A 26,260-nucleotide genomic window follows, 5' to 3' on the forward strand; every position below is an offset into this window, starting at 1 on the left:
TCTAACATTGGACCCACTATAAATGTTATTTCCCACAACCTGCTCTCAATCTATAACTAACCTGACCAGCCTCTAAACAAACCTGTCCATAGCATTTCTCACCAACCAGGCAATAGGCAAACTAGCCAAATACACTGCTCTGACACTGGAGACCTTTAAAGCCGTTAAAACCTTAAGGGTAACATGGTGAAAGATATGACTTCTGATAGATACATCTGCCGTGTGGATTCCTCACCTTGTAAATACCCCCCTGCGTCAGCAACATTCGGAAATTCTTTTTTCGTAGCCTCGCGCCGACGTGGACTCCTGACGTCATAGAGACACGACCTCGCTCGCGACTCCGCTGACGTCACCGACGCCTATAATAGGCCCACGCCGGCGTGATGACATCAGTTCCCTTTTTTCCGCGTCGTCGACGCTAACGGTTATCGGGAATCTCTGTAGCCAACGGATACTTTGTTGCCTATATTATTACCTTTTTCTGCTTCTCTGTATCCTGTTTCTTCGACAATGTCTTCTAAAAAGACCGGCTTTAAGCCATGCAGAGAATGTGGCAAAATGATGTCCATCACCGTCCCTCACAGCGACTGCATCTGGTGCTTGAGCTCGGACCATGATGTGGATGACTGCTCTTCGTGTAAGAAGAAGATGAACCCGAAGGCCCTGAGAGAAAGAGAGGCGAAGCTGCTGGTGGCTAAGATGAAAGCTGGAAAGGAGAAGTCGTCGAGGTCTCGTTCTCGAAGGGCGAGGTCGAAGTCGAGATCGAGGTCGAGGTCTGGATCTCGAGGAAGGTCGTCTTCGAAGTCGGCTTCTGATCGTGTTTCAAAAAAGAGGAAACATAAGAAGAGGAGACATGAGTCCCGACGTCGTTCTGGTAAGGAGTCGGGATCGAGGTCGAGGTCACCGAAGAAGGTACGTTCGAAGGTGGTGACCGCTGATGTTTCGGATCCAGAACCTGAAGGTGAGGCCTCCCCTTCTGAGTCACGGGCACCGTCTCCGGCTCCGTCTCCGACTCCGGCTCCGAATCCGGCTCCGAGTCCGTCTCCGGCGCCGTCCCCGGCCCGAGATGAGGAGGAGCTTCGTGAGGATGGGGGTTCCGCGCCCTTAGGTGAGCCGAATCCGAACGCTCCTCAGGACAGGCCTGAAGGTTTTCATCCACCATTTCCTGCCCCAGGCCAGGACCCTTCTGCGTTTCTCAACGCGATGTACGGAGTCTTTTCGAGGGCGTGGTACCCCTCTGGTGCACCTTCGGGTCCCATGGGTCCTTTAGCTTTTAGCTTAGGAGTCCCTCACTCCTACCCTCCGGCTCCGTTTATGCCTTACATGCCGGCTCCGACGCCGCCGTGGCATTTTCCGGCTCCACCGAAGCCGTCGACGCCGGTTCCGGCTTCGCCTGCTCCGAGTCGTCCTCGGACACATCCCTCTGAGCCTTCGGGTTCGATCCCGACGTCGATTCCGAATCTGTCGGAGCCGGTGGTGGATCCGATGGCAAAACGAGTCAAGATGAGATCCAGAAGAGAGGCTCAACGCCTTCTGGATGAAAGGAGGTTTTTGGATTCACAATCTGACGTTGAAGAGGGTGAATTGGATGAAGATGCTTTTGAGGATTTGGCAGACGCAGGAAGCCTGGATTTCTCTCCAGAGTGGGAGTTACCCTCAGGTTCTAGCACTCCTTCTAAGGACGTTCAACCCTATCATTTAATTATGAGGAAGGCTGCCAGTCTCCTTAAGTTGACTTTGCCTACAGCAGAATTCAAATCTAATATTCTGACTGAAGTATTGCATTCTCCGAGTTCAGTGGTGGAACCTCTTCTTCCTTTCAATGATGCTCTGACAGAGCCCATTCTAGAGGTGTGGAAAAAACCTTTGTCGCCTCCAGCTGTCTCTAAAAGTGTAGCCAGAAGATACAGGGTTGCCCCTGAGGATCCTGCCTTTTTAAACTTTTAACCTTCACCGGAGAGTTTGGTCATTCAGGCTGCATGCTCCAAAAAGAACGTTAGTGCTTTCCCTCAGGTTCCTTTTGAGAAGGAGGCAAAGAAGCAGGATCAGGTGGCAAAGAAGTCCTTCTCCTCTGCCAGTATGGCATTGAAGTCATCAAATGCCACTTGCTTGATGGGGAGATATTTACACGCTCTGATGGACTCTTTGCGTGTTCTTGTTCCAAAAATTCCTGATGACAGCAGGAAGGATTTTGAGGAAGTCATCTCTGACGCCCAGGCGGCGGCTCGCCAGGTCATTCAGAGCGGTTTGGATACTGTAGACTCTGTGGCACTGCAGTCGCTACTAGGAGGTCTGCCAGGTTGAAATCTTCTGACTTTTCGGCTGATGTTCAGGCGACATTATTAGATCTTCCTTTCGATGGTTCAGGCCTCTTTGGGAAGAAGGCTGATGCGGCCCTTGAGAGGTTTAAAGAAAGCAGGGCGACTGCTAAATCCTTGGGTCTTCAAGTGAGAGGCTCTTCAACTGGCAGAAGATTCAGGGGTTTTGGCCGCTCTTCCTTTCGGAATTTCCGGCAAGGCCAGCAGCAGCAGCAGCAACAACAGCAGCAGCAAAACTCCTTGTACAGGACATATAGGGGAAAGCAGAGAGCTCGTCCTCGTGGACGTCAGGCCTCTTCCTCCTCCACTTCCTCCAACCCCCCTGCCCCTGAGAAGCAGCCCTAGATCCGACATTCAGGATCATGTGGGTCCGGTTGGGGGTCGGCTCACCCATTTTCTACAGGATTGGGAATCGGTTACGTCAGATCTTTGGGTTCTCAATCTTGTAGAAAATGGGTATGCCCTTCCCTTTCGGGAATTCCCTCCCAATTTCCCTCCTTGCCAAGGGTATTGCTCCGAGGAGCATCTGTCACTTCTGCAAGAGGAAGTTTTGACTCTGATAAGAAAAGGTGCGATAGAGGTGGTCCCAGAGCAGGAAAGGAGTCAGGGGTGCTACTCCCGGTATTTCCTGATTCCGAAGAAGGATGGCAGGCTTCGTCCGATCCTGGATCTCAGGATCTTGAATCTTTATCTGAAGCAGGAGAAATTCAAGATGCTCACCCTTGCTCAGGTTCTTCAGGCGCTGCAAGAAGAAGACTGGATGGTGTCGCTCGACTTGCAGGATGCTTACTTTCATATCCCAATCCTGAAGTCGCACAGGAAATATCTCCGTTTTACGGTGGGATCGGAGCACTACCAGTTTGCGGTCCTTCCGTTTGGACTTACAACTGCGCCTCGAGTCTTCACCAAGGTGATGGCAGTGGTGGCGGCGCATCTCAGGAGGTCAGGGATTCCAGTGTTCCCTTATTTGGACGACTGGCTGATCAAGGCAGAGTCGTCAGAGAGAGTGCTCCATCATTTGCGAGAGACAACCCAGTTGTTGTACAGGTTGGGTTTTTCAATAAATGTACCCAAGTCTCACCTGGTGCCCTCCCAGCGCAACCTGTTCATAGGTGCGGTACTGGACACAACCGTATGTCGTGCATTCCCTCCCCCTCAAAGGATTCGCGACATACGGGAGATGATTCCTTTATTTTACAATGGAGCGGTCGTTCCAGTCCTGAAGGTCCTTCGCCTGCTCGGTCTGATGGCTTCATGCATTCTGTTGGTCAACCATGCACGCTGGCACATGAGGGCGCTCCAGTGGTGCCTCCGCAAGCAGTGGTATCAGCACAATGGAGATCTCAGGGAGTCAGTGAGGATCTCCAGAGAAGCTGCAGCGGATCTGTCTTGGTGGGGCGTGGAAGGCAATCTGTCCCAAGGAAAGCCTTTTCAACTTCCCCCATCGGTGGCCACGGTGATAACGGATGCATCCACTCTCGGGTGGGGTGCTCATCTGGGGGATCTGGAGGTCAAGGGCCTTTGGTCTCCAACTTCTAGAATTTCGGGCGATACGTTTGGCGCTCAAGGCCTTCCTCCCTTCCCTTCGCGGTCAGTCTGTTCAGGTCCTAACGGACAACACAACCGCGATGTGGTACGTCAACAAGCAGGGAGGGGTAGGGTCGCAGTGTCTCTGCAGAGAGGCTCTGCGTCTCTGGTCCTGGGTTCAGGACCATCAGGTTTGTCTGATGGCGAATCATCTGGCCGGTGTGTTGAACGTTCGTGCAGACAATCTCAGTCGGCAGTTCTCTGCCGACCACGAGTGGAGGCTTCACCCGGAGGTGGTTCACGACATCTTTCGGATGTGGGGGACTCCTCGGGTGGACCTGTTCGCCACTCACGAGAATGCGCACTGCCTGTCTTTCTGCAGTCTCCAGTATCCGATGCAAGGAGCCTTGGGGGACACGTTTCAGTTGAGTTGGAGAGGTCAACTCCTTTACGCGTTTCCCCCCATACCCTTGATTCCTCGGGTTCTGAGGAAGATTCGCCAAGACCGGGCCCAAGTCATATTGGTCGCCCCGGATTGGCCAAGAAGGGTGTGGTATACAGATCTACTCCACCTCTCCTCTCACCCGCCGCTCCGTCTCCCTCTCAGGGCAGACCTCCTCTCTCTGATGGAGGGGCAGGTTCTACACCCCCACCTCCAGACATTGCACCTTCATGCCTGGAGATTGAACGGGGCAACCTGAATTCCTTTTCCCTTCCGCCTGACGTTGTGGATGTCATCTTGTCAGCCAGGCGTGACTCCACTAAGTCCATCTATTCTTATAGATGGTCGAAATTTGTCACGTGGTGTGGGGAAAGGTCTGTTGATCCTTTGAAGGCCCATTTGTCTAATGTTCTCCAGTTTGCCCTTTCTTTGGCGCGGCAGGGTCTTGCGGTTGCCACGGTAAAGGGTTACCTGTCGGCGCTGTCGGCTTTTCTCTGCTTGCCCGACCAGCCTTCTCTTTTTAAGTCTCCTGTGGTCTTAAGGTTTTTGAAGGGTCTCACTAATATGTTCCCTCCGTCACCTTTTATTGTGCCTCAGTGGGATTTGAATCTTGTATTGACCTTTTTGATGGGTGCTCCCTTTGAGCCTCTCCACAAATGTCCCATGAGGCTTCTTACCCTTAAGACAGTCTTCCTGGTTGCAATAACCTCGGCAAGGAGGGTTAGTGAGCTTCAAGCTCTTAGTTCCAAGCCCCCATTCCTGACCATTCATGCTGATCGAATGGTTCTTAGGACCAGGGCTGCTTTTCTGCCTAAGGTGGTAACTCCCTTCCATCTAGGACAGTCCATTACCCTTCCTACCTTCTATCCTTCCCCTCACCCTTCCAAGGAGGAAGAGAGACTGCACCGTCTGGACCCTAAGAGGGCGGTGTCCTTTTACTTGGACAGATCCAAGGACTTTCGTTTGGAAGACCAGCTCTTCGTTGGATTTGCTGGCTGCAAGAAAGGAAGAGCGGATCATAAAAGAACTTTATTGAGATGGATCGTCCTCTGCATAAAGATCTGCTACTCTTTGGCCGGTAAGGAACCACCAGAGGGTATAAGGGCTCATTCTACAAGAGCTAAGTCTTCATCCTCAGAATTGGCTAGAGGTGTACCTGTTGAGGATATTTGTAGGGCGGCAACTTGGTCTTCCCTCCACACTTTCGCGAAGCATTACTGCTTGGATTCCGAAGTGAGGAGGGACGGCCACTTTGCTCGCTCTGTCCTTCAGGATTTCCTGGTTTAGAAGAGTGGACACCCTCCTCCGGGAGTGGGGACTGCTGTGGGACTCTATTCACAAGGTGAGGAATCCACACGGCAGATGTATCTATCAGAAGAACAAGTTACTTACCTTCGGTGCCCTAAGTAACTTGTTCTTTACAGCTAAACAATATTGTCATCTCCTACTTCACATGATTTACTAGTAGCGAGGTTGCTGACAACAAACTCTGTGTGATCAATGTTCCTACTTAAACTTGGGTGCCACTGAAACGTTTGATGAGTGTCTTTCATTGTGGTCATAGAAGGAGAGTTTGGTGTGGAAAGTGAAACTGGGCCTTAAAGTATGTTTTGCCTAATGCAATTTTTACCTCTACAGCATCCCCAGTGGTTCGCGGCAAACACAACAATGAGCGAGAGCCGAATCCTCCCGCCCTATTCTGGCGAAAGGGTAAGACGGAGCACCAAAGGCCACCATGTGTTTGAGCATTTCCTTCCCCATGTGTTTGAGAATTTCCTGTGCCTCAGAACATTTAATGTTTTGGTTTCTATGAATGTGTAGTCGACAAAACCAGTCATTTCTTGCCACCTGTCTCTCTCTATAACTAACTACACAATCTGCTCTATCATACATTGTCTTATCTTACTGCCTACTGACGTTTGTTAACTTCAAATGAATGCTGTTTCATCAAGGTTAATAAAGGCTACTAATTGATTCTTTAAATAGATGACTATTTACAATGTACATTTCTCAAGATAGTGTAGTTTATGCAATACTACCATATACTCATAGCCAAAATGTATGAGGAAGATTTTATGTGAATCACAGCTGTTTCTTTCTTTTTTGATTCCAACATTACCAGCTGAACTAGCCATTCACACTCTCAATATAAAAGACACCACAATCTTCTGGATAAATTATAAATTCCAAGTAAACCTTTGAAACTGTTTATCTCATCACCACCAGAAAGCAAACTTTCTCTTAATGAAGTAGACCCAGACTGATCACTTGTACAAACTCCAACTGTGCAAAAGTAAATAGGACTTTCCCTGGCTTTGTAAATGCATATTTAATGGCAGCACACATCTTAATGTCATTCGCAAGTAGAAATATGGCGTCCTTTACATATATTTTACAAACAAGTCTAAGAGAATTATGATGCCTTTTACAAGATTTGGAATACAACGTTTTCAGAAATATCTGTAGTTAATTCGATGCCCTCTGCCAGAGCCACCAAACTCTACCAGAACTCTTACCAAGAACTACTGACTACATTTTAATCTTTGTACTCCTTAATGATAAGACCAGGACATAGTATTGACAGACCAGAAATGTGTCAGGGACTAGTTTGGTAGGAAGCTCGAGAATCAAGATTGCATTGAAGTACCAGAGAAGAAGCTCATTCCATTGTTGAAGCTTTGCACCCAAAGCTGACATTACACATGGAACTACTCTGCCAGAGTAACTTTTAATGGATGATAACTAATCCTTGGTACATAAGAAGCCTCCTCCAGCTCTGCTGCCTTAGGCCCAGTCATTCGAGGAGCTTGTGGAATCCTGCAAGCTTCATAAGATGTCACTGGACTACCAAGGTCTTACAGGAATGCTAGAGAAATCTCAAGAAAAAACACACATGCGCAACCCACGCAATGTGTATCTAGTCTGTAGTCTTTTGAAAACTCTTAGATTATCATATCCAGAAGACTTTAGCGACTGTTGCAGCTTCACACATTCTGAATACACATTCAGGTGCAAGAAAACACCTGACATGAGATTCAGTATGCTTCGACTCATCAAAACCTGCGAAACTAAAAAGGTTTATGTGGACTTCTAATATTTCCCAGAGAAGTTTTCGAAAGATGTATTTTGAACAGAGGGATACACAGCCCAAAAGAAAGGGCCATAGTGAGTGAATATTTGGCTAGCTGCTGTACCCGCATTTACCCACGCATATATAAGTATATTTCAAAATATATCTATATATAAATGTATATATTGGATATAAATATATGTATGTGTCTGTGTGTGTATAACTTGATGATATATACATAATACATATATATTCAAGCATGTTTTTGTTATAAAATGGTAGGACAATATTAATAATTTTATATCCTCAAATTCAAAGTTGTGGGCGGAGCAGGACAGTGAGCCTCATTAGTGGAGGCTGGAGTTGGCCTTCATCTTTGCTGAAGTCATTTTTGGATTCCTTACAGCTTCCTGTATGCCTGTCTAGACACCGCATAGGACAGAGGAGTTTTCCATTGATTTTGAGCATCCCACATCGTATGGCTGGAAGAGTATGGGTAAGTGAAAAAGTGTTTTAATGGAGGAATAGGAGCCAGGTATTTGGGTATTTCAGGTGCCCTCCATGCATGTTCTCTAACATTGGACCCACTATAAATGTTATTTCCCACACCCTGCTCTCAATCTATACCTAACCTGACCAGCCTCTAATCAAAGCTATTCTTAGCATTTCTCACCAACCAGGCTTTAGGCAAACTAACCAAATACACTGCTCTGACACTGGAGTTCTTTAAAGCCTTTAAACCCTTAAGGGTACCATGGCTAAAGATATGACTTTACAGCTAAATAATATTGTCATCTCCTACTTCACATGATTTACTAGTAGTGAGGTTGCTGGCAACAAACTCTGTGTGATCAATGTTCCTACTTAAACTTGGGTGCCACTGAAACGTTTGATGAGAGTCTTTCATTGTGGTCATGGAATGGGAGTTTGGTGTGGAAAGTGAAACTGGGCCTTAAAGTATGTTTTACCTAATGCAATTTTTACTTCTACAGCAGCCCCAGTGGTTCCCGGCAGACACAATAATGAGCGAGAGCCGAATCCTCCCGCTTTATTCTGGCGAAAGGGTAAGACGGGGCACCAAAGGCCACCATGTGTTTGAGCATTTCCTTCCCCATGTGTTTGAGCATTTCCTGTGCCTCAGAACATTTAATGTTTTGGTTTCTATGAATGTGTAGTCGACAAAACCAGTCATTTCTTGCCACCTGTCTCTCTCTATAACTAACTACACAATCTGCTCTATCATACATTGTCTTATCTTACTGCCTACTGAAGTTTGTTGACTTCAAATGAATGCTGTTTCATCAAGGTTAATAAAGGCTACTAATTGATTCTTTAAATAAATGACTATTTACTATATACATTTCTCAAGATAGTGTAGTTTATGCAATACTATACTAATGTATGAGGAAGATTTTATGTGAATCACTGCTATTTCTTTCTTTTTTGATTCCAACATTACCAGCTGAACTAGCCATTCACACTCTCAATATAAAAGACACCACAATCTTCTGGATAAATTATAAATTCGAAGCAAACCTTTGAAACTATTTATCTCATCACCACCAGAAAGCAAACTTTCTCTTAATGAAGTAGACCCAGACTGACCGCTTGTACAAACTTCAACTGTGCAAAAGTAAATAGGACTTTCCCTGGCTTTGTAAATGCATATTTAATGGCAGCACACATTTTAATGTCATTCGAAAGTAGAAATATGGCGTCCTTTACATATATTTTACAAACAAGTCAAAGAGAATTATGATGCCTTTCATGATGCAAGATTTGGAATACAACGTTTTCAGAAATATCTGCAGTTAATTCGATGCCCTCTGCCAGAGCCAACAAACTCTACCATCACTCTTACCAAGATCTACTGACTACATTTTAATCTTTGTACTCCTTAATGATAAGACCAGGACATGGTATTGACAGACCAGAAATGTGTCAGGGACTAGTTTGGTAGGAAGCTCGAGAATCAAGATTGCATTGAAGTACCAGAGAAGAAGCTCATTCCATTGTTGAAGCTTTGCACCCAAAGCTGACATTACACATGGAACTACTCTGCCAGAGTAACTTTTAATGGATGATAACTATTCTTTAGTACATAAGAAGCCTCCTCCTGTTCTGCTGACTTAGGCCCAGTCATTCGAGGAGCTTGTGGAATCCTGCAAGCGTCATAAGATGTTGCTGGACTACCAAGGTCTTACAGGAATGCTAGAGAAATCTCAAGAAAAAACACACATGCGCACACCAGGCAATGTATATCTAGTCTGTAGTCTTTTGACTATAACAAAACTATTTTGCAGTCGGAAGCACTGACACTCCAGCCATGTGATCCTCCTTATCTCCTGAGTGAATTTGAAAAATTTGACAGGGATACAACTATGTCAGTGGGGCTGAAAATAAAGTCTGGGTCCCCTACCGACCAGATTTCCCCTAAACTATTTTCTATATTGGCCCCGGTCTTGGTGGAAGCTTTGACTGGTCTCTTTAATAAATCTCTTTCAGAGGCCAACTTTCCCTTAACATGGAAAACAGCAAGAATCAGGCCAATACTGAAAAAACCTTCGGCCGACCCGAACACACTTCTAAACTATCGATCGATCTCACTGCTCCCGTATTTCGGGAAAATACTTGAATCCTTTGTCAGTCAACAGCTTGTGAGCCAGTTGGAAAATCAAGAACTTTTAGATCCCTCCCAATAGGGTTTTCGTGCATCTCATAGCACAGAGACAGCGTTGGTTGAAGTTGTGGACAATATTAGGCTGGCCTTAGACAAACACCAACCCTCTATTCTTGTTCTGCTTGATTTGTCGGCGGCATTCGACACCATCTCCCATAGCATTCTAATTCAGAGGCTATGGGAGATTGGTGTCAGAGGAACTACCCTAAAATGTTTCATAAACTATCTATCTGACCGTACAACAGCTGTCCAAATTGGCAAAAATATAGCAAACGAAAGGCCTGTTAGGATGGGTGTTCCGCAGGGCTCTATTTTAAGCCCTACGCTTTTTAATGTCTATATGACACCTCTTGCTAGAGTGATTAGAGCCTTCGGCTTTGAAGTTCTCTCATACGCCGATGACACCCAGATCCCGATTACTTTGGGCCCCGATCCAAATGAGACAAGGTTTTAGAAATTGCATGATTGAGGTTGAAAAATGGATGAGCACTAACCACCTGCAGCTCAATGGTAGTAAATCTGAAATCATGCTTTTTGGTCAAGTTGCAGAACATTGGGCTCAGGATTAGTGGCCAACGAATCTGGGCAGCTGTCCCACCTAAGGAATCAGTGTGGAATCTGGGCTTTCACATTGATAATACATTGTCCATGATGAACCATATAAATAATCTCGTTGGCACTGGTTTCGGACTTATGCGCAGCCTTAGAAAAGTTTTTAAGTGGATTCCCGCTGAGGCTCGAAAACCCCTAGTCCATGGTCTAATCATAAACAGAATGGACTATGGTAATGCGCTCTTACTAGCCATAAATGAACACCACTTGAATAGATTACAGATCCTTCAGAATACTGCAGCCCGGATGGTTCTTAACCTACCACGAAGGTCCCCATCGGCCCCATGTCTGAAGAGCCTTCATTGGCTCCCAGTAAAAAAACGAATACATTTTAAAACGCTATGCCTAGTCCATAAACACATGTACGGAAAGGGACCAAAATACTGGTCTCGAAAACTAACATGGTACATCCCCCGAAGAGAACTCAGATCTAGTGCTGAGTCTCTGCTCACTCCTCTCAGAATACAAACTTCCAGAAATGGTGGTTGTTCCTTCTCTTACCTCGCCCCTGCTCTGTGGAATAAAATGCCCATCAATCTCCGTGCCATCTCAGAACACAGCTGTTTTCGTAAGAAGCTGAAGACCTGGCTTTTTTCCAACTAGGCCTCCCTCTTTTTTTCTTGTCAGAGCCGTCTGCAAGGGCCATGAGACTCTTTGGATGTGACATGTGCGCGGTACAAATGTTTTTGACTTGACTGACTAAACACCCAAACTATATAGCATCTAGGATTGTTCCTTTGACAAGTCTGGGATCCCCAATACCCTGATGTAATTCCGGTAAGACCAATTCTCCAAATCTTTGACTCTTGATGAGAGTATGGTCATCTGAACTTCCTGTCATGAGATGTGGGTCTTGACTGCTCCCACAACAGTTTGAAGGCTTTCCTGAACCTTCTTGACTTGTACAAGTTGTGGGTTCAGGGTGTCCATATTTGTAGAGAGCTTCCTTAAATCCTAGGGTTATATCAGATCACAATTCTTTATCGAAGAAATGGGCTGAGTGTTATCTTTATGGGTCCCTGATAGAGCTAATGCATCTGCTATTTCTGGGATTAAGAACTCTCCCTGGGGCTATTGTGACCAATCCTGCCCCTTATGCAAGAGGAGTTCCACAGCTTTTATCAGAAGTTTTATGACAAGGTATTGGTCCCTTCCACGGACCAGATCTTTCAGTTTCTTCGGGTCCACCATCATCGGAAACTGTCTACTACACAATAGCATAAGCTATAAGGTCATAAATTGGCATTCGAAGTGTAAGACGCTGTTGGCTAGCTGGCACGAGGCATGACCTGTGGAACCGAACAACTTCCATTGGAATTCTATGTTAGTTTGTCACATCTTGTATTGCCGGTTCTCCGTGATCTATTCAACTCTTTTGAATTACTGGGGGAGGTTCCTGGGTCATGGACTGAGACCAACATCATCCTCTTTCCTAAGAAAGGGAAATATCCTTTTCTCAGTGCTACATATCAGCCTATTTCTATGATTAATTCTGATTCCAAGATTTATACTTAGATTTTAGCAAAAGGGCTTGCTACAGTTATTTCAGATTTTTTTTAGGAGCATCAACATGGTTTTATTCCAGGGCGGGATAACACCGATCATGTCAATATTGTTATCACTACTCTTGAGGCAGGCTGTGCTCAGGGATATCCGGTCGGAGCAATGATGTTAGACCCTGAAAAGGCTTTTGACTGGGGCTCAAGGCCTTTTCTTAGGGCATTGTGGCTGTGCAAGGGCTTGGGCTGTGCTTTATTGCTTTGGTTCAAAAGCTTTACCAGAATCTTGAGGCAAGGGTTTTATGTTCAGGGTCTTCTACCGACTTAATTCAGATAAATCGCGGCACCCGTAAAGGGATGTCCACTTTCACCTTGCTCTTTGCCCACTATATTGAACCTTAAATTCAAGCCCTCAAGACCTGGAGGAATATTGCTTTGCTGCGTATCTATCACTTGAGCTCAAAGTGCTTGTGTATACAGACGACATTATCATCAAGACCTCTGCCACAGAGGATTCTCTGGCAGTTATTGGCTAATCAGTGTGGGCCTGTCTCTGGGTGCAAGCTAAAGCTCAATAAGACCCTGGTCCTCACCAGCATTGTCACTTCTTGGGATGGGTCAAATGGGCACCTACCCGGGGATAGAAGTCTCTGTAAAAATGGATGATGTAAGGGAATCTAATTATGGCGTACTATACAGAGGAACGCAGAAGATATTGATTAAGTGGCATTATTTTCCCATTGGTCTAATCGTTCGATGCAACTTAATCAAGATGATTATTCTCCCTTTCTACCTATACCTCTTGCGGACATACCTTTGCATTGAGCTAAAGGCTTTTTTCCACAGACCGAGGCTATGTGGCCAAAAATCATCTGGGGGTATAAAAAGCCTAAGGCTAACATACATATGTTACAGTTAACCGAGGGCGGAGAACTGCGCTCCACCCACAGAGTGTGCGGAAATGTGCCTACTCCACGTTCTGCGGAGAACGCAGAGTAGGGAAATCTCCACACACTTCGCGGCAGAGCGGAGTTGGCCAGCCCCTGCCACCCACCGCCCTATTAACAATTGGTAAAAACTTTAAAAAAAAGAGTTAAAAGTAAATAAAAACGACTACCTTAGCTGCTGCGCCCCAGGCTGCCCTCTTCTTCTTCATCACGTTCTTGGTGAAAACTGTGCATGCCCGGGCGCCCGCAGTAATTACCCGGCTCAGATGGATCTAGTGACGGTTTCTTCACGAGAGGTATATCTTTAGTGCGCTTCCACGCAGAAGGTATGGACGCTGTGGTTAAAGATAGATTAACCAAGTCCCTACTCACTGGTGTGATAAGGGTGTGAAACTGACGAAAGTGAATGGGTTTCAAAGGGTCGGCAGGGTGGCCTGATTTAATTTTCAGACAGAGGAACTCTAATTCCGTGAGAGACAAAAGTGCTCTGACCACAGTGGATCCAATATCCCCATGCCTTTCCACAAGGTCAGTGATGCCATTGACCGGTGGGAAACTCTTATATATATTTTCCACCTTATTCAAAAAGTAACTGGCCAGGTCGTCACACTGGTGATTTGAGATGACAGGTGATTCAATCTTCAATCCAGAACTCTTCATAACCTTGAGCAGGGTGAAGATTGTTTTAGAGTGGTTATTGCCCGCCGAGATGTTACTGGCTATAAACTCTGCTCTGGCTCTCCGGGCCAGTTTATGATAGAGCTTCATAGAATCACTGACAAAATATCGACGTTGAAAATATCGACCTACAGGAATATCGATGCAGAAATATCGAAGGCAAGAATATCGACAGCCTATCTACAACATGGGAAGTACAAAAATATCGAGAGAAAAAATATAGATGTTAAAAATATCGATGTTAAAAATATTGTTTTTTTTCTGTAAAAATATAAATGTAAAATAAAGTAAATAACACTAATAAATAAAATAAACATAGTTAAAAATATCTAATAATGTTTAAAATTAATAAATAATACATATATAATAATAATACATTAATTAAACATATACAGAAAATATATAATATATATGCACTTAACAATAAGTTGTAATCATTATTTTAATAGTTTATAAATTAATAAAAATTATTATAAATTACAAATACATTTAAAAACATAAAACATAAACATAAATAAAAAGTAAAGAATTATGTTTAAAAAATTAAAAAAATATATACCTTTAATATTTCTAAAATTAATGATATACTACATTATCTAAATGTATACAAAAAAATAATAACTAAATAAATAAAAATACTATTCAAAATCCATAAGTACAAAAAATACATTAATAAAAATGTTGGCTAGCATAAAATTTAAAATTACCATTCCCGCTCCAGAGAGCACAATAGTAGAGAAACTGTTGTATAAGCGTAGAGGTAAAAATTACTATTCCAACTCCAGAGAGTGCAACAGTAGGGAAAAAATTGGAAAGCATAGGGGTAATAATTACTATTCCAACTCCAGAGAGTGCAACAGTTGGGAAAGCGTTGGATAGCGTAGGGGTAAAAATTACTATTCCCTCTCCAAACAGTGCAACAGTAGGGAAAACGTTGGATAGCGTAGGGGTAAAAATTACTATTCCAACTCCAGAGAGTGCAACAGTAGGTAAAACATTGGATAGCGTAGGGGTAAAAATTACTATTCCAACTCCAAACAGTGCAACAGTAGGAAAAACATTGGATAATCAGTGTGGGGCTGTCTCTGGGTGCAAACGAAAGCTCAATAAGACCCTGGTCCTCACCAGCATTGTCACTTCTTGGGATGGTAGGTGATGGGTCAAATGGGCACCTACCCGGGGATAGAAGTCTCTGTAAAAATGGATGATGTAAGGGAATCTAATGATGGCGTACTATACAGTAGAACGCAGAAGATACTGATTAAGTGGCATTATTTTCCCATTGATCTAATCATTTGATGCAACTTAATCAAGATGATTATTCTCCCTTTCTACCTATACCTCTTGCGGGCATACCTTTGCATTGAGCTAAAGGCTTTTTTCCACAGACCGAGGCTATGTGGTAAAAAATAATCTGGGGGTATAAAGAGCCCAACAGTAGGGAAAGCATTGGATAGCGTAGAAGTTAAATATAACATACTTATAAATAATTGTTGTAAATAAAATGTTAAAAAATTAAATGTTTAAATAACTCTACATCATTTGCAAATACCCATTAATAATTACTAAAAACATAGTTAAAATTAAATAATTAATTAACAATGAATTAACAATAAATACCAATAAATAATATTTAAGAAATATAAATTAACAAATAATAAATATTGAACACTAAAATATTTTTCAAAACAAAGCACATATTAATAATTAAAAATTGATTCAAAATTAAACAATGGTAAACAAACATTTTTCTGTAATGAAAAATGATTTACCAATTAATAAAATTAATTTCAAATTAATAAAAAGTAATTAACAATAAAAAATATCAATTACCAATAAAAAAATAATTGCCAATTAAAAAATTTAATTACCAATTAGAATGTAATTACCAATTACAAACCTTCATTACCAATTAAAAAATTAATTAGCAATTAAAATAATTAATTACCAATTAATATTTAATTATAAATAAAATAATTATCAATATCAATTAAAAATAAATAATTACTTAATTACAATTAAAATACTTTCCACCCAATTCCCCTATAAACCCACAACCCGCTACAGAACTTAAACAGAAAAATGAATTAAAATTAATTTACAATTACTAAAAATTAATAATTGATTTACTATAATTAAATTACTTCCCACCCTATTCCCCTATAAACTCACAAGCCGCTCCAGTACTAAAACATAAAATTAAATTAAATATAACATTTTTAATATACAAAAAATAGTACACATATAATTCAAAGCAAATAAAAAACTTAACAAAAAACATATAACATACATAATAAAATACATAACAACAAACAAATATCGATATTAGTAACATCGAAATTAATAACATCGATATAATTGATATCGATATTACTAACTTCGATATTAATTACATCGATATAAAAAAAATCGATATTACTTACCTTAGGGTCGATATTCTGTCCAACGATATTCTTGACCTCGATATTCTTCACCTTCGATATTTTTAACTCGATATTAATGTTGGTCAATAATTTGGAATCGATATTGTGACTGTGCACCGCTTCATAGATGCTCTGTATTTATGTTTTACTTTAGTATCATAAGTGCGCCTCCATGTGCACTCAAGTTGTTTGCAGTGTTTTTTAGCTTTAATCAGTGATTCATTAAACCAGGGATTAGACTTCTCTCTTTTTTTAACACTCAGTTTGGCAGGGATACAACTGTCCAAAACTTGCGTCAGCCAATCCTGAAAAAGTGTATTAGTGTATTTGCATCATCAATATCAGTTGGAAGCTGAGGCTTGTGGCTTAACAGTAAATTCAAGAAATTATTTATGTCTAACTTGTGCCAAGGACGTTTTAAAACTGGTAAGGAGCAGTTCAATGTAGGCTTTCCTTGCCACCGCAGGGAAAAAGGGATGAGAAAAATGATTTGTCCAGACCACAGGGATTGGCGACAGAACCTTTAAGGATCTTAAGTTCGAAAATATAGGGTCAAACAGGTGGCCTGTTACATGTGTGCTAGTAGAGACACATTGAGCCAACTGACAGGCCTCTAAATCTGCCAGGAAACTGGCGATCTCCGATTTGCCATTGTTTTCAAGATGTAAATTGAGGTCACCTAAAATAGTAAAATTCGCCGCTTTGCTGGCGAAGAAGATAACTTTATTCAGCAGTTCTTCCCTAAACACTTTAGATGGCCCTGGAGGTCGATAAATAAGAAGACTAGTAACAGTGAGATTGTGGTTTAACGTTATTTTGAAAAGGGCGCTTTTGCAGTCAGGGATGTCCTCCTTTATAAAACTGCAGTGATAAGACTCCTTGTGAATTTCTGCAATGCCACCTCCCATTACCTGATCTGTTAACTTGATTCATGATAACGCCTTGAGGGAGAGCCAACCAAGATTAAGCGTAATACCTCTGGAGACTCATCTATTAGTAAGTCGAAGACCTCAGCATGGTGCTTAGCCAGCGACCAGCAATTAAGGCTTAGAAACTTAAACTCAACTAAATACGGTGTTAGTGAGCCTAACCTACTATTTGGAGTTGAAAAGGGCATTGCTTGCACTTAAAGGAACCAGCCGGAGGAATCCAGGCAGAAGTTGAGCATTTAGTGTTAAAAGACAAAAGCACAGCGTGTGAATACCTGCATGGGGCAACTGTAGATTGAGCAGAGGGTCTGGCGTCTGACGGCGGTGCGGACGGGTGCCGTCGGGCTTGCCTTCAGCGCGCCAGCGGTGCACCCCCTGCGTACATCCACTGCGCAGTCGCCTTACCGTGTCCATATGTAATGTCAGGGGTTTGAAAACTAGCCCGCTGACCTACACTAACCCCAAAATGGTGGTCCCGCTCCAAACAATCACGGAGCGTACTGCAGACTTTACCCCCCAAGCAACAACCTCTCATGCAACACAGTATAGCAGCAGTGAGAAAACCAAAATGTATAAGTAATTAAAACAACTTAAAAGACGGTTAACATACTATTAAAATACGAGCAGAATACAAAACAGCAAAGACGCTGTGTTCCTCTCCCGGCTCAAGCCTCAGGAGTCCATAGATCCGTGTGGTTTAATGGGCCGAGAAGTTTGATACTAAACTTCTCAGTCTTCATTAAAGCCAACATGGAGCTGTGGAGTTAGGTGTGCCAAACTCCCAGTCCATGGTCTAAAATGGCTTCACTGCACTTGCAACACCTGTAAATGGCACAGGTACTGTAGGGGTTCCGAGGGCTCATGCAAGTGTGCCCTCACTTGTGGTATAGTGCACCCTGCCTAAGGGCTGTAAGGCCTACTAGAGGAGTGATTGACCTATGCCACAGGCAGTGTTTTGGTGGGCATGGCACACATGAATTTGTGTCATGTCGACCTGTAGTTTTAGGCTCTCCCCCTGGCACAAAGACGGCAGTGGCAGTGTGTATGGATCAGGGGAGGAGTTTCTGGAGGTGGCAAAATATATGCTTCAGCCCTGTGAGACTATCTCAGGTTCCAAGGCCCATGGTGCCCCTGGCACCTTTTACTTGGGACTTATATGTAGGCCAGAGGAGTTCCAATGTGGGAGCAAAGGTCCAGTTTTGGGGAAAGCACATAGGCACTGGGTACCTGATTAGTAGGAATCCAGGGCACACTTAATCAAGAAGCATCAAACATCAGGCAAAAAGTGGGGTGCAACCATGCAAAAAGGGACCCTTTCCTACACCTATCATACAGGAGTGGGAGGAAGGCATGAATTAGTGTATGGGAGCAGAAAAACTGGAGTACCAGACAAGAGGGTGCCCATGCAAATTCGAGAAGATGAGCGGTCCCTGGAGAGAACGGAGGAAGTAGAGACAGTGAGGAAAAGTGGTAGAGTCTTAGGTGACAGAGGGTTGAATGGGCTTGAGCCACAAGTTGAACTGGTTGGTTTTCATGTTGATGCGAACAATCAGAGGAAAAAGACTGCGTTGGCATCATGTTCCGGCCCAGGCCTCGGGAAGACCTATGTAATAATTGATGTATGTTCCGCTCAAAGTCTTCGACAGTTGGGGGATATGTTTTGCTGTTTGATTTCCTCTGTGAAACTTGAATGAAGAGATATAAAAACAAGAATAGTAATTTCACAGTATATGGTCTATAGTGGTATCCTGCACTCAATGTTGCAGATTGATATTTTGTCGCTTAACATTGTGATATAGATCAAATTCACAGGCAATCAATGCCTAGGAGGATAAAGGTCACCTTTTGCTAAAACTTTGAAACTGTTTATCTTATTTGGCTCTGCAAACAATAGACAGGCCAGCTCTGAATAAAGTATAGAGAGGTGGGCAATAAGGCTAAACACTCCTTGAGAGGGAAAGTAAATATAGCATAATATATACAATAACACACCTGGTTGCAACATGTGAAAGTGTTCATATGGTGGTCTGTGTGTACATTCTTGTGTCATTTACAGTGCCCTGATGCAGGAGTGTGAAAACGGCATGCTGACTATATACAGTTCCTCACACCTCCAAAATCACCTTTCAAACACCAAGCCTTCCTTCAGTATTTGAAGTGATTAAAAAACAGTACTAAAAGAATAAATGTAAAACTGCACTTCTATAAAATTATCAGCAGTAGCAGCATTATAGTTCATGCACCTACTTCACCCTGGAAGCTGATATACTCTTTGGTAGCCTAAGGCCTGTCTTATGGCAATAACAACCATTGCAGAGCATAATCCTGTATCTCACTGGGAAGAACAGGGAGTGGGGTAGGTTGTGTCTGTACACAGTGATGCAATGAGTGCAAAGTGTGACCACTTTGGTTTAAAGAAGCTAAGAAGAGACATGAAAGCACACTTTCTTTGCCTGAGTACCATAAGATTCCACTGCAGGTGACGCTGCTCATATAATGACTAAGGGCTGGAGGTTAACTCTGCTCCGCCAATGAAGTTTGCCGAGTGTTAGTAACCAGGTGTTGTCCAAGGCGGTGGAGCAGGGTCCAAGGATGAGGACCCCTGTCTTCTCTAAGTTGAGCTTTAGACAGCTGTCCTTCATTCAGTTTGCCACGTTCTTTATTCCTTCCTGGACGAAGAGTCTGGCGTCTTTGGGATTTTTCGTGAGGGACAGGATAAACTGTGTGTCGTCGGCGTAGGATACGATGCTGAGCCCATGCTGTCTGACGATGGTGGCGAGGGGGCCATGTAGATGTTGAAGAGCGTAGGGGTGAGAGATGATCCCTGGGGTACCCCGCAGGTGATATCGGTGGGTTCAGAGAGGAAGGGAGGGAGTCTGATCCTCTAGGTTCGGCCGGAGAGGAAAGATTGGGCCGAATGTCATCAGTGGAAGCTAGGAGGGTGGTCTCGGTGCTGTGGTTGCTGCAGAATCCAGACCGGGGGGCATCTAGGATGGAGTTATCATCGACGAAGGCGGTCAGTTGGGTGTTCACGAGTCTCTCTTGGTGACTTTGGCCGCGAAGGGGAGGAAAGAGATGGGCCGGTAGTTTTTCAGGTCTGCAAGGGATTCTGGGTAACAGAACATGGTGACAGCCACACAAGTCACCCCCTCCTTCGTTCCCCTGTGTGTCCAGTTTTCAAAACTGTATAGGCTTGCTAGGTTTCCCTAAGTACCGGCAGAGCTAGGGTTCAAAATCCACAGCTGGGCTCTTTGCAAAAAATGGGTCCGTTTTCACTGTAATAATGTGGTATGTCCAAGTTGTGTTTTAGGCCATTTCCAGTCGCGGGCACTAGGCCTACCCACACAAGTAAGGTACCATTTGTATTAGGAGTCTTTTAGGAATGCGGGGTAGGTGAAATTTTCTGGGCTCACGCAGATTCCAGAACTTTCCATTACAGAAATGTGAGGAAAATGTTTTTTTTGTGACAAAGTTTGAGGTTTGTAAGGGATTCTGAGTTACAGAACCTGGTGAGAGTCACACAAGTCATCCTCTCCTGGATTCCCTTGGGTGTCTAGTTTTAAAAAATGTATAGATTTGCCACGTTTCCCTAGGTTCAAAATCCACAGCTAGGCACTTTGAAAAAAAAGGGTCAATTTTCACTGTGAAAATGGGGTGTGTCTACGATGCGTTTTGGCATGTTTCCTGTCGTAGGCACTAGGCCTACCAACACAAGTGAGATATGATTTCTATCAGAAGACCTTGGGGAATGTGAAGTGGGTGGAATTTTGAGGATCCATGCAGATTCCAGAACTTTTCGTCACAGAAATGTGAGGAAAATTTATTTTTTGCGACAAATTTTGAGGTTTGCAAGTGATTCTGGGTAACCGAACCTGGTGAGAGCCACACAAGTCAACCCTCCTGGATTTCCCTGGGAGTCTAGTTTTAAAAAATGTATAGGTGTGCTAGGTTTCCCTAGGTGCGGGCAGGCGTAGGGTTCAAAATTCACAGCTAGGCGCTTTGAGAAAAAAGGGTCATTTTTCAGTCTAAAAATGTGATGTGTATCCACGTTGCATTTTGGCCTGTTTCCTGTGGCGGGCAGTAGGCCTACCCACATGAGTGAGGTACCATTTTTATCGTAAGACTTTGTGAAATTCAGGGTGCATGGAATTTTGTGGACCCATGCAGATTCCAGAACTCTCCATCACAGAAATATGAAGAAATTGTGTTTTTTTTTCAAAGTGTGCGGTTTGTAAGGGATACTGGGTAACCGGACCTGGTGAGAGCTGCAAAAGTCCCTCCTTCCTGGATTCCACTGGGTGTCTAGTTCTTAAAACGGTTCAAAATCCACAGCTAGGCAATTTAAAAAAGGGTCCGTTTTTACTGTAAAAATGTGGTGTGTCCACGTTGCGTTTTGGCCCGTTTCCTGTCGCGGGCACTAAGCCTACCCACACATGTCAGGTACCATTTTTATCGGGAGACTTAGAGGAACACAGATTTGTAGAGCAACTGATATTCTGTATTGACTTTCTATGCACTTCTGCCTTTCAAATGTAAGACAATGTGTAAAAAAGAAGTCACTTTGAAAAATGTCCTATAATTCACATGCTAGTATGGGTTCCCACAATTTCGGAGATGTGCAAATAGCTACTGCTTCTAAACTCTATATTTTGTTCCCATTTTGAAATAAATAGGTGTCCTTGATACCTATTCTTCACTCTTTATATTTGACCAAATGAATTGCTATATACCCAGTACACAATGAAAAACCACGACAAGACCCAGCTCAGTTATTGGCTATGGATTCCTTGGGTTCTTGGTGAACCTAAACGTCCTATATATCCCCACAACCAGAAGGGTCCAGTGGATGTCACAGTATATGGCTTTAAAAATCTGAAGTACATAGAAGAAGTTACAGGTGAAAACGTTGGCTCAAATGGCTGGTTTTTTAATCTCATTTTCAATTTTTCTTATTTTCAACTTAGGGGCACATAAGGATGGCGGGCGGGCTTTGCCCGCCCGCCACCCTAGTGGTAAACGGGACCGCCCGCCTAAAGGGCGGGGTCCCGAAATTGAGGATTAGGATGTGCCCGCCACACAGGCGGGCGCATTCTGTATATTTACTATTGCGGCGGGCGGATCTGAAATCTCCGCCCGCCGCAATGTTAGAAATGCACCATTTGCATTTCAAAGCGCAACATGACAGGCACCGCGCGGTGCCTGCCATGTTGCACCTTGAAATGCGGGGGGTGCCATAGGTACCCCCCATGTGCACCCCCCAAGCCACGGACTTCCAGGGGGCCCGCAACGGGCCCCTGCAGGGAGTCTCCGCATGCCTTTCCTTGGCGGCAATGCCGCCACAGAGAAACATTGGTGATAGCCCATTGTAATATGGCGGGTGGTGTCTAACAGACACCGCCACCATGTTACTTGTTTTCCGCCCCGGCCGCAAGGTGACCGGGGCGGAAAACATGCGGGCGGTGTTTCTCACCGGCGCGGTCCCCCCCGCCATACTAATATGGCGGGGGGGGGAATTGGGCTGTGGATGTCGGGCGGATTTTCTCCGCCACGCTGGCGGTGGCTACCGCCGGCCTGGCGGAGGAAATACACCCGACATCCTAATGGACCCCTTAGTTTCTATAGAAAAAAACCTTGAAGGATCTAAACAAATGACCCGTAGCTGAATTCAGAAATTTGTCTACTTCAGAAATGTATAGTTTTGCAGGATCCATTATTGCTTTCATACCTATTTTTACCACTAACTGGAAGGAGGTTGGTGAACAAAAAGTAGCAAAGATAGGCTATGTCCCAGTAAAATGCCAAAAACTGTGTAAAACATATGGGTTTTCTGACAAAAGTATGTCTGTCCCTAAAAGCTTGGAAGATGGGAGATTTCAGTACCACAAACTGTTTGTGGATGCCATTTGCAAGGGAAAAATTGATGCTTTCTTCTGCAGCACTTTTCCCCCACTTTTCCACAAAAAGGCGTTTGTCTGCTATCACTTGCTATTACCTCAAAACAATATTGATGATACTGGAGCATTTATGATCACCTTTTGACTTAGGCAGAGCGCCATGGGTGACTGAAGAGCTTTGAAATTAGTGGAGCATGCAAATGCTTCTGTGGGCTGAAATGAAAACTTTACAACTGCATTGCACCACGTGGATGCCTTAATGTCCATGCATTATGAGAGAAAGAACATTTTAAGTGAATTAATGCACATATCAGTAGAGGAAAAAGCTGCATAGTACACCCTCAGCTCCCCACTCTCTCACTTGCCTTCAATACGTTGATGTTACCTACGTCTTCCAAAGAGCTAGGCTTTTCTTCTTCACAGCATGATTCTCGCTACCCACGAACCCTTTCCTTGTCTTTACCTTTATTTCTGGCTCAATGGGCTTCTCACATACCATCAGTCTATTTTCTAGTCTACATCTATACACAGTAAACAAATTAATTAGGCTGCATTTTACTCAAAATATTTTTTAGACTCTGCCAGATTTGATAGAAGTAATCACTGGTTTTCTCCTCCAAAAATAGTCAGGTGTCTTCTAACACATGGATCATTACTTCTTTACTCTAGATCCTTGTTTATGTACCAAAGGAAATGATAAAGGTAAAGGGAAAAAGACATGCACATCAGCTTAAAAAATCCGATTTTTTTCTTTGTAATTTCAATATTTTCCTAGTCATTGCCTATACCTTCCAAGTTAGCTAAGTATAACACACTCTGCTGGGCATGTCAGTCTTCATGCTGGAGAAGTTGCAAAGCCAAATCTTGCAGTCAGGCAGTTCTATATGGGGCAGGCAGAACAGTCGAATTTGAGTCTGCGTAATTCTGTGGGATTACAATAAAATTCTGTGGAATTCAACGATGGAGCGGAGTGTGCATTTGCTGCTATTTTCTTAGTGCTAAATGCACCCTCGCAACCAAAAATGGATGTGAGGATGCATTTTGCTCTAAGAAATAGCGCTGCCACATACCAAATTCACTGCAGTACCTTCCCTTCGGTGCCACTGTTACATACTCAGAGTACATACGCCTTAAATACTCCAAGTATGAAAGGGCACCAAGAGGTATGCACATCAAGGAAGTCAGTGGTTTTTAAACAGGGACAGAAGAGGGATCTGTCCCTCTATGTTTAAAAATAACTGCAGATTAAAGTTTGACTGCTGATCATTAAACATAAAAGGTGACTAAATTGAAGAGTTAGTGCTTGGATGGTTGTAGAGTAACTGAATCCATGGATATGTGGTTAGATGAAAGTACAGGCATATGAATGGATGAAGAGGCTAGTGCCGTGTGTGGGATAAGTAAGTCTGAGGTTGATTGTGCTGGTGTGCAGGGGCAGGAGAAGGATGCGATTAAGTGGGAACCCAATAGTATGGTGACATCTGGGTGGAGAAATCAGAGCTTAGTAGAAGTTGTGGTGGTAAAGTAGGAGAAGGCTGCCCAAAATCAGTGCATGATAGAACACTGGGCAAGGAAGGGAGCACCTTATTGATTGAAGTGATACTGAGGGGTTGGGTAGCTGGACATTTTCTTCTACTGGGCCATGTACCCCCAGACCAAATTTCTTATCTGCACCAGTTCTTCAGCTGCAGTGTAACTGAGGCTTTTTGCCTTGCTGCATCATTATTGCTGACCAGGAACACCATTCTTTGTCTTTCCCTTTATGTCTGGATAAGTGGTTACTCATTACTCATGTTACCTTCCCCTGAAATGTTTCTTTCGGCATACCAACAATGTAATTTGCATTTTTAACCTGTTCCCATTAAATAAACTAATTGGGCTACACGTTACCCAAACTATTTTTTAAGCACTGTGCCAGATTTGCTAGAAGTAATCATCGATCATCTCACAAAGTGGTCAGACTTAAACATAAGCCGCCTTCCCACTTAGACGATCACCTGTAGGCTGCACACCAGTAAAAAGCAAAATGTATTTCATTGTGGAGCGAGAGAGACTACATGTGTGGATAGAGGAGATTGCCCTTGAACTGAATCTTGCCTAATGCTTTTTTTGGTATCTTCACAGCAGGAAACCCAGCCCTGCCACACTTGAAGTGGAATAGACCAGGGGCCAGATGTATGACCGTTTATAGTGGTCGCAAACGTGGAATTGACCCGTTTGTGACCGCAAAAAAAGGTGGTGGTATGTACAAACACTATTTTGCGAGTCAGTGACTCGCAAACTAGTGTTTGCAAGTTGCTATTAGGAAGGGGCATGCCAAGGGCGTCCCTTCCTAATAGCGAGTCATAATCGTATGTACCATTGTTTTGCGACCACATTTGTGGTCGGAAAACAGTTGCAGTTTACAGTCTACTTCAAGTAGGTGTTAAGCCACTCCCAAAAGGGCTGAATTTTGAGAAAAAAAGTTGCTTTATTAAAAAATCAAACACAGACATTGGGGTCTGCTGTCCCCAACAGACCACCATCCCTGTGTTTGAAGGCCAATTACCAATGATTCACAAACTGCGACCTGCCTCTTGAATATCAATGAGGCAGGTACCTTGCGACCCAATTGAAAATCACAAATAGTGTCACAGACACTGTTGTACATTCCATTTTGTGAGTCGCAAAACGTCGCAATTTGCGATTCGCAAAACAGAATGGTCGTACATCTGGCCCCACAAGCCTTGTACCTTCTGATAGTGAAAGTCAAAGAATAAGTGAGAGGTAATCAGTGGATAGGGAATTAGCTTGTTTTTAAATGTTTCCATGCTAGCTGTAATGGAATGGCCTAGATCAATATTTTTTTTAAAAAATTCACCACTGGATATTCTAAAACCCCATTATCCCTCAACCCATCTTTTTTCCGTAAGGGTAACTATAGAGTGATCAAAGAAGCCAGTTTTAGGCACCCAGATCAGATTCCTAATCCATGGCCAACTTAAGCCACCTACACTTGCCACATTGATGTCATCTCCGTCCCACCTAGCCCACTCTGGCTGCTTCATCTTTATGCCATGATTGCAAATGGCCAGGAATCACCTCTTTTGTGTATTTTCATCTTAAGTCCTGCATCTTCTTTATGGTTCTCTGCCCAGAAGAAAACAATGTCTGAGTTTTCCCTACAAATAGCAAAGACATATTTTGCTCAACCACTCCCTAAACAATTTCAGGCTTTATTCGATAGATGGCCATTCTAACT

General features: G+C 43.6%; 1 protein-coding gene across 1 annotated transcript in view; it reads left to right on the forward strand.

Moving 5' to 3' along the window:
- LOC144763503 (uncharacterized) overlaps positions 1–26,260 on the forward strand; it is a 556,338-nt gene that overhangs the window by 524,599 nt on the left and 5,479 nt on the right. Inside the window, exon 16 of the mRNA XM_078649154.1 lies at positions 8,350–8,421. Coding sequence (XP_078505280.1) covers positions 8,350–8,421 — 72 coding nt within the window. The remainder of the gene's footprint in view (positions 1–8,349; positions 8,422–26,260) is intronic.

This window comes from Lissotriton helveticus, chromosome 6, assembly GCF_964261635.1.
Source record: "Lissotriton helveticus chromosome 6, aLisHel1.1, whole genome shotgun sequence".
Classification (NCBI taxonomy): domain Eukaryota; kingdom Metazoa; phylum Chordata; class Amphibia; order Caudata; family Salamandridae; genus Lissotriton; species Lissotriton helveticus.